The 15,115-nt window shown below is 41.2% G+C and overlaps 1 protein-coding gene across 1 annotated transcript in view; it reads left to right on the top strand.

The window, feature by feature from the left end:
• Slc9c2 (solute carrier family 9 member C2 (putative)) overlaps nucleotides 1-14,757 on the top strand; it is a 50,778-nt gene extending 36,021 nt beyond the window's left edge. The window contains exons 18-25 of the mRNA XM_035445820.1: nucleotides 187-238; nucleotides 2,523-2,671; nucleotides 3,428-3,553; nucleotides 7,515-7,613; nucleotides 10,365-10,532; nucleotides 11,754-11,885; nucleotides 13,593-13,778; nucleotides 14,662-14,757. Coding sequence (XP_035301711.1) covers nucleotides 187-238; nucleotides 2,523-2,671; nucleotides 3,428-3,553; nucleotides 7,515-7,613; nucleotides 10,365-10,532; nucleotides 11,754-11,885; nucleotides 13,593-13,778; nucleotides 14,662-14,757 — 1,008 coding nt within the window. The remainder of the gene's footprint in view (nucleotides 1-186; nucleotides 239-2,522; nucleotides 2,672-3,427; nucleotides 3,554-7,514; nucleotides 7,614-10,364; nucleotides 10,533-11,753; nucleotides 11,886-13,592; nucleotides 13,779-14,661) is intronic.
• Nucleotides 14,758-15,115: the final 358 nt, after the last annotated feature.

The raw sequence follows: 15,115 nt of genomic DNA, 5'->3' as shown, positions 1-15,115 counted from the left end.
AGTGAAGCATGGTACTTATGCAAAACATCAGCAGTGCAACGTTCACTTGAATTTGAGTCCCGGCCTGGAACTCTCCCCTAAACCAAAGTAAGTGAGAATTCCTGTGATGCTTCTTTAATTTTTACTCAGGTGATGAAGCCAGGATTGTACTTGGTGTAATAAGAACCATTTCTTAATTTCTTACAGAAACTATATGACATTTTAGAAAAAAACAAACGAGAGGCTGTTAAAGAACTAGGTGAGTGGTTGGAGCATTTGGTTTTCTGTTTTGTTTTTCATGTAATCTATAGATTTTTATTTCTGTGTGGTTCTGAAGGCCAGAATCCCAGATGATGCTGCTGTCAAGGCTGGTTTCTGATGAAGACTGGCTTCTTTGGGGGAGGTAAACATGGCTGCCTTATTGCTGTGCCCCATTTGAACTTTTCTGCTTGGGCAGAGGGACTCCGGTGCCTAATTTGTCTAGTGAGATTACATCCTGACAAGGTGGGGGCTCCACCCTTATGGCATCATTTAAGCCTCGTTACCTCTAAATGTGGTCACGTGGATTAGAGCTTCAGCAAGTGACATTGACAGGGCACAATTCTATTCATGACAGAGGAAAAAAGATCTGGGACGAAAAAAGCTCCAAACATCCAGGGAAGTATCTGGATAATTCAACCATAGATAGGTATTTTCTATGTGGGTATATACTGTATTATTTAGGTTTTTCAACTTTCTGCAGTGAGCATTTGTCCTTTTGTAATTGGGAAGGTTGCACTGAGCTGCAATACCTGTCTCCCTGCGGGGGCTTTTTCCTGACAGATGCTCCTCAGGGCTCTCACGCTCTGCTCTGTGGATGGATGCCTTATCCTCACCACAAGATCCTCATTCCACTTGGAGCAATGTAAATACAGGAACATCATAGAATAGCTTTGTTGTTTCATGTAGGGCTGGTGCCTCACATAGGGCATTACAGGCTGTGAAGTCTTACACTGCATGTTCTCATTCATTCATTTATCCAACTGGTATTCGCTGACCACATGCTTTCCCAAAGATGGGAAAGCAATATTGGGTAGATTCAGATTCTTAAAAAAAAAAAAAAAAAAAAAAAAGTACATGCTGGTACAATGTCTGAGCATGCCAAAGGATGCCACTGCAGAACATTGTCGAAGGATATTTAACTATATAAAGATGCGCTACATTTGTTTATGCTGTGTAAAGGTGTGTTACATTTGCTTCTGTTGCATTTGTTTAATGATGTAAGGATGTGCTGCATTTGTTTCTGCTGTATTTAATTATGAAAAGATGTGTTGCTGTTTCGCCTTGCCTGCCTAAGGCACCTGATTGGTCTAATAAAAAAAGCTGAATGGCCAATAGCTAAGCAGAAGAGGGATAGGTGGGGCTGGTGGGCAGAAAGAATAAGTAGGAGGAGAACTCTAAGACTGGAAGAGAAGAAGAGAACAGGGAGAAAGAGAGCAACATGCCTGGGCAGCCACCAGCTAGGCACACATAGAGACAGTAGGAAACTAAGACATATAGAAAGGAAGAAAAAAAGAAAGAAAGGAAGGAAGGAGGGAGGGAAGGAAGGAAAGGTAATAAGCTCTGTGGCAAAAAATAGGTGAAGAGAAACAGGTTAATTTAAGTTAAAAGAGCTAGCCAGAAATGAGCCTAAGCTAGGCCGAGCATTCATATATAATAAGACGTCTCCATGTCATGATTTGGGAGTTGGGTGGTGGTCCCCCCAAAAGAAAGCCTGGTACAGAACATCAGAGGGATCCTATCAGCTGCTGTGTCAGTGTAAGGAAAGGGTGGAAGCCCAGGTATCTGTTCAGATGGCAAAGTCAGAGTCCTCAAGGTTTTTAGGAAAAGCCACGTGAAGATTACCTTTGACAAGAAGTTGTTTTGCTTAGTTTGGTTAGCTGGCGTGAGGTTACATGACTAGTAAATGGCGGTCAGATCTCTAACTCTTTTGGATCTAGTACTAAAACCCATGCTCTACATCGTAGCTACCCTTTGTTTTACTAACCAATTCATTTTAGTGAAAAAATGTGCAAGTACCTTCCATACATATATCAGACTTCATGCTCAATGAAAAGTGACACATGAAATGTTAATTTTGGCCAGGAGTCTAGTCCCTGATTTCTTATGTTTATTAAAAGGGAACGAGTATTGAACTTGATCTCACAAGACCCATCCACCTAAGTCCAGATGCTTTTTTGAATGAAAGTTTTTTAGTCATCCAACCAACAAAAAGTATGTAGAGGATGAGACAGAGACATCAAAACAGCACTCGAGTGAAATGAGTTTTGGCATAGAAATAGGTAGGAGATGCCATGGATAAGACAGAGGGTGGTTTAGTTGTGGGGGAAGCTAGCTTTCAATTTTCTCATGCATGCGATGGGGATGCAAATTCTCCCTACCACCTCAGGAGTTCTGTGTGAAGCCAGAATGAAAGGCTATGTACAAATACTCTGGGCATTCTAATACAATACTAGTTGTTGTGGTTGTTGCATGGGTTGCCTACTAAATCAAACTTTTTTCAGGACTCATAGAGCACGAAGGCCGAGATGTTGTCATTGCTCTCAAGACAAAGCAGGCAATCCGCAATGTGATTGCTAAAGCCCTGAAAAATCTCACCTTCCTCTGGTCAAGAGGCATCATTGATAAGCATGAAGGCATTGAGATGAATAAGGTAGTAACGCAGTTCCCACCTTGATTGCTTCCGTAAGCTCAGGTGTCCCAGGATGTAATGAGAGAAGGTGTCTGGGGAAAGCATTTAACCACACACAGGTGCTGCCTTGATAAGTTCCGGCAGCATCTTCAATGCCTGTGGCAATCAAAGCCAGTGCTGCCCAGCATACTCCAGCAGTTGGAATGCTTTGGCTGCAAACGACAGAAGCCAATTGCAGCTAAAGTCAGTGAAGAAGCAGGCATGGGGATTTAAGAAAAAGGACTTAGAGGACTTGCAGGCCATGTGGCCAGGCTTCAGGAATGGACCTGAAGAAAGTCTTAGAAAAATTTCCAGATTCCTTACTTCTATCAGGATTGTCTCTGAAATCTTCCTCTGTCTTGTTCTCTAGACTCAGCAGATTTATTTACTTCATTTATTTCTGCTTCTCCATTTGCTGGTGGAGTTTGTACTGCATCACTCCACTGACTGGGGCATCCACGCAGACCATAACATAGTATTTGGAGGGGACCAGCTGTTTGTGTGTGCTGTGTAAGACAGGGTAGGATATAATAATTAAATTATAAAGATGACAAGTTTGACCTGAGTTAATAAGTGAAAATAAGAGGAATATAATAGGAACAAAACGGATATAATACACATGGTGTCAGGGGGAGAGGGCGGTGGACTGTGAATCAAAACTCAAGTTAACAAAACTTAGTTAGATTTCCTTGGTTTTTACTTCACGTCCATTTTTTTTTGTCACATGTTTATTTTTAGGTACTTCTTACAAAAATAAAAGCCTTGAATAACTTTCCAATGGCAATCCCGCCTCCAACCCCAGACAAATACCTGCCCAACATTGTTTGGATGGAAAATAAAGATGTTCTCATTGATTTCTTCAAGGTAATAAGGTCTTCCATTCTGGCTCAGGCTTGATGTAAGCATTTTCTTTCCCTTGCCCCAACCAATGACTAAAGAAAAGCATATCAAAAACATAACTTGAGTTAAATTTAAGCCCTGTACCTCCCCCGACCCCCTTGTTTTGGTTGAAGACCTCAGGAACCTAATTTATTGTGGTTGCTTTCATAGAGAAGAGCCATTTGGCTATCTTGATTTGCTATAGCAAAGTGTCATAGACGAAGTGGCTTTCAAACAACAGAAACTTACTTCTCACAGTTATGGAATCTGGGAAGTCACGGCATGATCAGATGTGGTGTCTGGTGAGAGTCTGCATCTGGTTCATAAATGATATCTTCTCTATGTCTCCATCTGACAGAAGGGGCAGGAGGGTTGGCTCCATGGTGCTTCTTTCATAAGGGCACTAATCCCAAACACGTGGGCTTCATTCACCCTTATGACCTAAGCACTTCCCAAAGGCCCTACCTCCTAAAACCCTCATGCTGGAACCTGGGATTTAAACACAGGAATTCTCGGGAGATACGAGCATTCAGTCTATAACATTAGGCAGGGCAGAAGCGCCTAACAGGAATCTGTGGACTTTGTTTTTTTCCTAGTGCTTAGGTGGAACACATGGGCTCTCGAATCCTAAGTTCTTTGCTTCAGTTCAGACTCTTGGGAAGTCCAGTTGGTGCAGCTTGCAGCAGCTGTCCAGAGGGAACCCTGGTTGGCAGGATTCCCTGGGGGTGGTTTGGAAAAACAGATGGTGTCTAGCAAATGGGAGGACGTAGCGTGGGACTGGGAAGAAGGAATTGAAAGTTGCTTGTTAAAACTCACATCCCATGCAGCTTATTTTTTTTTTTTTTATTTTTATTTTTTTCCTGAGACAGGGTTTCTCTGTGGCTTTGTAGGCTGTCCTGGAACTGGCTCTTGTAGACCAGGCTGGTCTCGAACTCACAGATATCCGCCTGCCTCTGCCTCCCGAGTGTTGGGATTAAAGGCATACGCCACCAATGCCCCGCACAGTTCTTTTTTTTTTTTTTTTAAGTAGAATTTTAAGATAAAGTTAGAATTTGGTTCCTTATAGCTAATAATTTTCACAATGACTGACTGACCACCCAGGAACGAACTGGGAGTCATGGTAAAGAGCATGAGAAGATAACTCCACACACTATTGACTCACAGTCATCTAATGTACAGCCCAGCAAGCCTTTCTCCCCTCTGCAATTAGTCATACTACTGCTGGTAGATTTTCTCCCCCGCCTACAGACGCCATTCATTGTTTAAGTGGCTCCTTGCTTTAATATTTTGCCATGTAAGTCAGATTTCACTGTAACACAAATGATAAAAAATCAGCCACAGATATTGGGGTTCAAGCTGAAGATCAGAAAAGCAAAGCAGTTGGCCACTAGCTCTTACCTCAGACTGAAAGGGGTGATCTTGTCTCCACAAATCCTCAAAGTGTGATGTAGACTGCACTGCTCTCCACCAAGACTACAATCTTCCGAGTTCCTGTCTCCTCCTGCCTTATATTCCTCTCCACCCAGCCTTATCACTCCTGTCTCTACCTCCATAGTGCTATGATTAAAGGTGTGTGATCCCAAGTGCTGAGATCACTTTTGTGTAGCTCAAATCTGTGCAGATAGAAATCGGTCTGCCTCTGTCTCCTAAGTCCTGGGATTAAAGTTGTGTACCTGGTCTCTATGGCTAGCTAGTATGGCTTCTGGGATTAAATGTGTGTATCACTACTGCCTGGCTCGTGCCTGTGGCTAGCTTTGCGTTTTGATCTCCAGTTGCTTTATTAGATCACAAACAATGTATCACCAAATTTCACCAAGATAAAAATCACACCCGATCGGGAATTTGTGTATGTCCTTTTTAATCAGGACTAGCCCAGCACTCTTGCCTGGGTTAACAAATCCACATGGTAAAACAGTAGAAGCATCTCTTATTGTAGACGAGTTCATTCTTACTATCTGTCATAGCTACAAGGAGAAAAAATTATGAAGCTAATTTTCTCTACTGCTCCCTGCTTCCAACTCCCAACTATGAATTCATTAAAATGACATTCATCAGTATTGGGAGATAGCTCCAAGATAAAGCATGTGTTGTACCAGCATGAGGATCTGAGTTCAGATCCCCAGAACCCATGAGAAGTTGGGTGTAGTAGCACACATGTACAATTCCATTGTCCCTAGGTGAGATAGAAGGCGGAGACAGGAGAATTCCTGCCAACTCCCAGATCAGCTATCATTGTGTAGCAGTGAACAAAGAAAAAGAGACCTTGTCTCAAACTTAGTAGCAGGAGAGGACCGAGATTGTCCTCTGCCCTACACACACACACACACACACACACACACACACACACACACACACACACGAGAATAGTCTATAAAGATAACTGCAAATATAATGGTAGAGAATCAAGGCTGACATAATACATAAAGCAAGTAATTAAGCTTAGGTAAGCCCTTGGATTTTTAACTGTAGAATTGCCGGTGCTAGTGTGCCATCACACAGTTCAAAAACACGTCAACTGGGAGGTGAGAGGTACTTTCTTGGGTCTTTACTCCATGCTCTGAGATAGCAAGTATGGGTGATTTGGAAACCTGTTTACTGCATGTACTTCTCAAATGCTAACTGCTGCCACAATTTTCCTATTAAAATCCCTTAAGTGGATCACTTTGGTTAAAGCCCAAACTCTTCAATGCCCATGAGCCTCTTCTAGAACTGGCTCTAGACTTGTCTCCAATGGGGCTATGTTATGTCTTTTGTGGGCCCTTAGCAATTTTGCTTTGGCAGGCCTATTCCTTCTCAAAAAATATGTAGAAATCTCTGCTTTATATCTGTTGGTGTTATTATGAAATTAAGCATATTAGCCTGGGGAGATGGTAAAGTGTTGCCATGGCAAGCATGTGAACCTGAGTTTGAGTCCCTAGAATGCATATACAGCTGGACAAGGTAGCACTCCTCAGGAATCCCAGTGCTTGTTGTGAGACAGCAAAATTCCTGGAAGCTTGTGGCCAGATAGCCTACTACACACCGTGTCTCAAGAGACCCCGTTTCAAACAAGGTGGAAGGCAAAGACAGACACCCAAGACTGTCTTCTGACTTCACCTGCAATACACACACAAACACATACATGGACACACATTATACATATCAACACACGCATCACACATACACCAAAAATGAATATATTAAAACACTTTCTTTACAAAAAAAGCATTATTATCATTACTGTTTTAAAAGAATTTAAACATTTTTGTGAATTCATAAAGGATGTAGCGCCCCAGGTACCTACAATGCTACTGATGCCTTGTGATAGCTAAGGCTGGTCTCTGGTCCTGCTTGAGATATATGGAATCTTTTGCAGTTATCCCAGCTGTATACACTGTGTTTGCTACTAGGTCTTTTCATATCAATCTGCCCTCTGCTGCTCTTCTTTCAGGCCTCAACTTACCTATCCCTGCCTTGCTAGTGGAGGTACTGCAAACAACTGGGAGAAACCCTGTATCCTTTCTTCACTTGTCCCCAAGTGCTGTGTTCCTGTCTGCTTTACTACAGCCATCACACTTCATTGACAACACCTTCCCCAACTAACTAAGAGACCCTTCTGTGGCCAAGAAGTTGATTGCCTGGTTTGACATTCATAGGCCAAGCCCCAGTGAGGGCTAATTACTACCTTATTTGTTCATTTGCTCAATCACCCCCTAAACATTTACTGGGTGCTAGCATTATTTGCTGTGTTAAGTGCTGATCACAAGGTCTTTCCTTGTTTGCCTGTATTTTTATTCCTTAAAATTGAAATGATATGTGTATTACTATAACTAACAACCCCAGAATATGTTTTCCATTTTATGCTACATGAAAACCATCTTCAATTTTAAAAAGTTAATTTGTGTTTAGACAAGTGGCCTATGAACTTTTAGGTTTCACTCTCTCCCTATTTTATTTTTTCATCCAGGAAAGAACTAGACTTACCTATTTTGACTATGGAGATATCATCTGTAGAGAAGGTGAAATGCCACAAGGAATCTTTTTAATCATTTCAGGAATGGCAAGTGTAAGAACAATTACATTTTCTCTATTTAAAATATGTTTTGAATATACTGTTGTAATTTAGGGGTGAGTTCTGGAGCTGAAAAGTTTGAAATTGTGAGTCTCCCCCACATGAAAGCATTTCCATGGCGAGGAAGTGTGAGGGTTGAGACAGCATTGTCACAATTAATACTCGAATGTGCTTCCCGTTTTACAAAGTGCACTCAGCGTGGTTATTTACACTTACTCACAACAAAGCTGGAGGAATTAGTGGTGCGAGGATGTTCAGAGGTGGGAACCAGTAAGTACTTGGAATCATTTACCTAAATGAGAGTTCAGGCATAAGAACTTGGCTGCAACTCAGACCTCACAGAGGTCCAGGTGGATGAAGATCAAAATAAAACTTCTCAGTTGCTATAAGGAGACTTTTGTTTGAGGAGAGAGAGATGGATATAGAGACACAGAGAGAGAGACAAAGAGACTGAGAGACAGAGACACAAAAAGACAGAGAAACTGAGAGAGATATACAGAAAGACAGAGATATACAGAGACACAGAGAGGGAGACTGAGAGAAGACAGAGATATACAGAGAGACAGAGACAGAGAGACTGAGAGACAGAGATATACAGAGAGACAGAGACACAGAGAGGTACAGAGAAACTGAGAGACAGAGCTACACACAGAGACAGAGAGAGAGCTACACACAGAGAGACAGAGACACAAAGATATACAGAGAGAGACAGAGAGGAGTGAAAAAGGGAATATGAATTCAATAGTGTGATGGGGGCAAGAATCCTGTCTCTTCCTTCATACTGATACCTCGGTAGCTGACTACAGTGGTCCGAGTGGCTTATACACTGATCAGCTTCTATTTCCCAGCTGATGCGCTTATGTGACAAACCTTTATCCTAGGAAAGAGAATATATTTACCTTCCAAATTATAAAATCAGTGTTTTAGACCTTTCACTCTGATGAAAATAAACTACTGTGATGAAATAATATGAAGAAAATGTAATGCCAAGAATCTGATTCTAGGCAGTTTTGTTAATTGATTAAAAGGCCATTTTGTTACTGTCACAGCAAGCACTGGTCATTCTAGGTAGAGGATTGAAAAAACTGACAAAAATCTCAGCTCATTTAGAATTTATTTTCCAATGGAAGGACAAAAGGAGAGGACACAATGTACAAAATAAATGAGATGTATAGACATTTAGGATTGTAAAAGAGGTGTCCTAGGAATTAGGATTTCTCTAGGAAAACTTTATACTGGGAATGAAGATGTCCCACCTATAGGACCTCTAATGCAAAGAGTGAACAAACTCATCATTGCTTGCCTATGTTGCCCCTCCTTTTTTCATTCTTGTAAAGTACAGAGTTCTGCCTAGGGAATGGTGTTACCCACAGTGACTGGGTCAATAACCAATCAAGATATCCCTCACAGACATGTCCACCGATGAGCTTGGTTTAGATATTTCCTCAACTGAGACTCATCTCAGGTGATTCTAGGTTATGAAAAGTTGACAGGCTTTGTGTGTGTGTGTGTGTTTCTGGTAACAAAACTAGTGGCCATTAAGAAACAATATCTTGAATTTTTTGGATATGGCACTCCCAGAATCTCACCCTGGCTATCTGGTCCTGAGAAATTTGTTTGTTTTGTTATTTGAGGCAGGATTTCTAAGTACAGACTTGGTTGTCCTGGAACTGACTCTGTAGACCAGACTTAACTCAGACACAGAGATCTACCTGCCTCTGCCTCCCAAATGCTGGGATTATAGAAGTGTGCCACTGTTCTCTCTCTCCTCACATCACCAGTGTCTCTCATTGCCTACGAAGAAAACAACATAGCATAACGAATAGGACATTTAATTTATTTACAGCTTTGTCCACTACCATAATCTGTCCAGGCATTTCTCATAAAAATGAACAGAACATAAAATCCAGGAAATATATACATGGTGGTAGTTTTTCTCTTGGGAAATGAGTCTTCAGACTAGGGATTCTGAGGGTGGTTCATCCTTATTCTCAGCATGGGAATCCCAATTTCTAGACCCCTGTGTCCTCTGATGTTTGGAATCAGATTTTGGTATATCTATAATGAGATCTCTTTGGAGTAATGTTCAAGTCTAAACATGAAATTTGTTTTTGTTTCTTGTATGCCTTCTACATATCTTAAAGGCAATTTTATGTAGTATTTTTATTGTGCCTACATTTTGACTGTGATCCACCATGTAAGGTCAAGTGTAGAATTTCCCATCAGTGGTGTTTTTTCAGTCCACAGTTATTTACAGGTTTTGGAGCATGTTGGGTTTCCACTAACTTAGATTAGGGCTCTCCAACCAGTAGTACATTAAAAGGATGCAGACTGGAAGAGGTTAGTTTTAATTTTTATAAAAGTAATCAAGAAAGACAATGCGTTTTGTTATTTAATCTTTATAAGAATCTTGGGGTTTCTGTTTGTTTGTTTGTTTTGCTTTGTTTTTCAGTGCTTAGGATTGAACTTGAGTCCTCAAGCATGTTAGGCAAGTGCTGCACCCCTGAGCTACATCCCTAGCCCAACAACTTTTACTTTTTATGTGGAGAAAACCTTGGCCTTGAAGTGTTCAACTATGAAATAAACCATGACTTGTGTGGAAGTCAATTCTTTCATTCATTCTTGACACATCTCATTAAAGAATCATTGGCTTTCTCTAGAACAATTGCAAGAAAGAGTAGAGGATGTTGATATACTCAAAGAACTTGACGCTTTTATTTCCTTCTCATAATCTCCCCACTACAGTTGCATAGCTCATCTCCCACCTTTGGGATAGACGCAAGCCCGAGGTTTGAAAGGCAGTTCAAGACTATGTATACAGAGTACTGCACCAGTGGGGAAGTACTTGGCGAGCTGAGCTGTTTGCTTAAGCGTGAAATTGAATTTACTGCCATCTGTGAAACTACTTTGCAGGTACAAAATAGTTTGCTTGTAGGTTATTAGTTAATCCTTAACAAGGAATGACAGTATCTTTTCTTTGCTTGGGGTCTGATATTTTATTTGATCACTTGATCAGCTGATGCCAGCAGTATAGAAGAGCTCAGAGAAGAGAGACTTAATCTCTCACATTTGAGGCTCTGCTGAGCTCTGTCGCAACTGGCCTGTGAATGAGTTATTTAACCTCCTTGAGTCTTGATTTCCTTATTATTTAAGCAGAGAGGATGCCTGTCCTTTGATGTTATTGAGATTAGAAAATCATCTGTATTTTAATGCTGTGTTAATTGTCACCATTCTGAAAGCAGTATTTGAAAAGAACTCATTTGTTTTCAAACTCTCTTCCTTTTGTTTACACTTGACAAGTAATACGCTATTTGTTCAACAAATAAGTAACCTGAATTCCCATTTGGGGTGGAAAATCCCAATAAAAAGGATCTAAAGGTCCCATTACAAATTGTTCTCAGTTTTGAGGCTGATAGAAGGAACAGTGTGTTATGGGAATGTAGAGCTGCAGAAAGGAATGATAAATCATCAAATTATACCATGTTGTTTCTGGACAAGAGAAGGGGTGTGTGTAGTCACAGGTCTGAATGAACTCATGACAATTCATTTAGCTCGAATTCTGACAGAGTACAAGGAATTTGCCTCTGAAAGGGACACTGTAAGTAAGGAGCACTGTGGATTAGCTGCTGTGAGAGATAAGGTCCTGAATCTTAGGCTCATGAGCCAAAATTTCAACGTACTTATTGAGTGATGAATATCTGGGTATATTAAAAAATTGTTTTTTATTTTTAAATATGAGTAGGTGTGTACATGTGTGTATGAGAGTACAGATGCCGGGAGAGAACAGAGGTGTTGGATCTCCAAGAGTTGCACTTATGGATAGTTGTGAGCCACTTGATGTGGGTGCTGGGAACCAAACCTGGGTCCTCTGGAGAAAAACCAGTGCTCTTAACTGCTGAGCCATCTCTACAGCCCCTCTGGGGCTACTTTTTAAGTGTATACCTTTTGCTGTACCACAAATTTTATCATCTTATGTAATCTTTCCACAATGCTAATTCTTTTAAATATTAGAGTATCAGATTGGTGCTAGAGTATCATAGAGTTAGTAATTGGCTGTTTGAGAAGATGGTGACCATCTTGTTTAATGACTGACTATAATTTAGCTGTCTGTGTCTTGATATCTTGTTATTTCAGGCCTTTTTCATCTCCTTGGAGGATTTATATGAAGGTTTTGATGTCTTCTGGCCATCTCTGGAATATAAAATATGGCTCAACTTGGCTCTTGTTACTGCGAGTCAGTATTTTGAACATGATATTGCTGGTGAGGTAAGTTATGGGAAGAAAATGTCAATACATTTGTAAGTACTAATTTTTTTTAAATAAAGTACATCCCATATTTTTTAGACAACGATAGAAAGGAAGGTGGTGTCTGATTCTTTAAAGTGAGTTTTAACTACTGTTTCATCCTAAATCCCTGTGGGCCATTAATCCTCTTGTCAGAGTTAATTTTTCCAGGCTACCTGAAAGATCCTTTTAAAGAATAGAAATAGAGACTATTAAATGGGTAGATCCTCCCAAAGATGAGCACATCATTAATCAAAAGAAGTTAATGAACAATCCTGGGCATACATCGCTTAGGTTTTCAGAAACTTTGGTGAGAGGACTAAACCCTGTCTGTGAGCTTTTCCCCTAAAGTAGTGGTTCAAGTCTGTCCCAGACCAGTGTCATCTGCAGTTTCATATTTGTAAGTTACTTGTGTTTATTCTCACCCTTACTGTGAGGCAGAAGCCGAGGAAGTGACAGACCTAAAGTTCAACATTTTTTTCTGATTAATTGTAAACCTTGGGTTAAAAACAGTATGTCCTCCAAGCCAGTTCAGGTTTCATTTCCAATATGACCATAATGACTTTTGGTGCCCTGGCTGTGCCGATGCCCCCAGAAAATAAGCACTTCACTTGCCTGTCAGTGACTGACAACCAAAGGCTGCCCTGAAAGCGAGGCTAGCTTCTGCTAACAGGGAGCATCTGGCTCAGGTTTCCCTCCTTGGGTTGTACTTGGGTGCCTTTATCTTCACATAGCATCTCCCCTGTATTCAAGTTTGCTTACAAATTCCCCCAACTCATACGTAGCCTCATCTTACCTAACTGAATAGGCTCTACTTCCAAATAAAGTCATATTCTGGGAAGCTGAAGGTTAGGACTTCAGCTAAAGCTTTTGGGGAGTGGACTCAATTCCACCCACAATAGCTGCTGTTCAGTTCCAAAGTCTACAATTCTGGGCCTTCGTGGATAGCCCAGATGGAGTAAATGCCTTGCTTGCCTTGATTTGGGATTTTTTTTATTATTGCATATTCAGTTATCAAGTGGTCATTTACTTACTACTAGAAGAAACCTATGAGTCTTGAGCCTGGTTAAGCCTAGAAATCCAATAGCTTTGTGTTAGATTTCTGTTTAAATTAAAGGCACGCTCTATGGAACATGAACCATGGAGAGCAGAGAGTATATTAATCATAGAGTTTATTACGATGGGAGAGGGAGAAATGGAAGAACAGAGTAGGACAGAGAAAGAGAGAGAGGTACAGAAAAGTGTAAGAGAAGTAAGAGAAGAGGAAGAGAAGAGGGACAGAGAGTGTAGTTGGGAGAAGAGAAGAGAAGAGCAGAGAGAGTGTAAGTGGGCAAGGGTCTGTCTTTTAAAGGGGTCCTTTGTACCTGCATGTAGACTTAGTTCTCATGGAACCCTGGGCTGACCAGGGTACTGCCTGAGTGGCTTCCGCCAGGTAACAGAGGCAGACCAGCATAATGCCTGAACCTTTCAACATGGCTGATCATATGGTGAAGTGGATGGCTCATTCATCAGACAGGATGACCAAAATCAGGGTCACTTGCAGAAGCCATGCTAAACTCTAAATACGCTCTGTCGACTCCAGGCTCTATGTGCATCCTGACATACTCAAGGAACTCAGACTAGGGCATCTGTTCCCTTCTTGCTAGCATGTATCCATTTGGTTTATAAAAAAATGTCATTTCCTTGTAGGATTTAAAATTTCAGAAGTGTGTGACATCCAATCATGCGTACGTGGAGACTCTGTCAAGCTATAATGAAATGACTCTTAACCATGTGACTATGAAATTCATTGTTCTTGTGTATGGTAATGTAATTAACAGCAAGACAGAAGAGCCACATGTTGCACCCAGCATTATTCCTAAGTCGTGTGAGCAGGTAAGAAGCATAATCTCTAAGGAGCCATTTGCTTTGTATGGTGCTTAATAAGCAGTTTCAAAACTCAGATGACAACAGTTAATTTTGGAGTCAGGATTTAACAGCTGACTGGTGCTTACTGGATGTAAGAACCAAGCAAGTTGCTCAACTGTTTTGACCTTTGGTTTGCTACTAATGTAATGAGGATACTGGCAGCAGCCATTTTGTTAGACTAGTGTGAGGACTAGTTGAGATAATTCAGAATTTAGAGTTTAATCACTGTTCTTTTGCCCCCAGAATTCTGGGAAGCCAATGGGAAGTCCGGTCTTAAATCTCCAATCTTCAGTGTAGGTATAAAAGCAATCCACAGCTTGCTGGCCATTCCCTTCTTTCTAGATGGGGTATTCTAGTCTAGCCATAAGTAAGGAATAGATATTTTTGCTCTGACTTCCATAAGTATGCAGAAGACAATTTTCTAACCTAAGATTTCTTTGAAACAATATGAAAGGGGATTTCAAAGTAAAAGAATAGGGCTTGCCTGGGTCTGTGTGTTGAGTGTTGTAGCCCCAGCAGTTTGGCAGTGAGAGACAGATGTTAGTGAATCGGAGGCCAGCAGCCTGGGCTACATAATAGCTCCTGTCTCAGAACACAAGGAAACAGACAGACAGACAGGCAGGCAGACAGACAGACAGGCAGACAGACAGACAGGCAGACACACACACACACACACACACACACACACACACACACACACACACACACACACACACACACGGTTTAGGCTGGAGACCTTGTGCTAAATATTAACTTGTTTCTTGCATTCTTTACAATGAAAATTGGGGAGCAGCCATTGGGGAATCAATGTGTGTTCTTTTGACTAATTGTCATTTCTTTTGCCTTTTAGATCCAGGGAATTGCAGATGTCAGCAAGCTTCTGATAATTCTGGCATCGGAGCCTGTCAAAAATGATGAAGCACCCCATGACATTGGTAAGGGATGATAGCCTTCTAGTGGTGAGAAAACCACTGTGAAGCATTTCCACAAATGTAAAGTTCTTTTCATTCTGAAAAGTGATTGGAGGTGGTCCCCACTCTAGGGTCCACACTGGCTGCCACTTTGCTTTTGGGAGGTTACCTATCAGAGACGATAAAATCCATGTGGCTCTTGCCTCTCCTCTGTCCCTCCCTCCATATACTTTGATAACAAACAACAAGCCCTGGTAGGGTGGATCAACAAAATACTATTGCAGCACTATTGAAATGGGGAGAGGAGAGACTCCCACAGTGGGGTCAAGGGTGGGGAACTGGTCTGTTCCCAGCAGCTGAAGGGAATATGAAACCTGGCCCACCTTCTCTGAG

This window comes from Cricetulus griseus, chromosome 5 (assembly GCF_003668045.3).
Source record: "Cricetulus griseus strain 17A/GY chromosome 5, alternate assembly CriGri-PICRH-1.0, whole genome shotgun sequence".
Lineage (NCBI taxonomy): Eukaryota > Metazoa > Chordata > Mammalia > Rodentia > Cricetidae > Cricetulus > Cricetulus griseus.
Note: the sequence above shows the minus strand (reverse complement) of the source record. Positions and strands in the feature narration are given on the sequence as shown.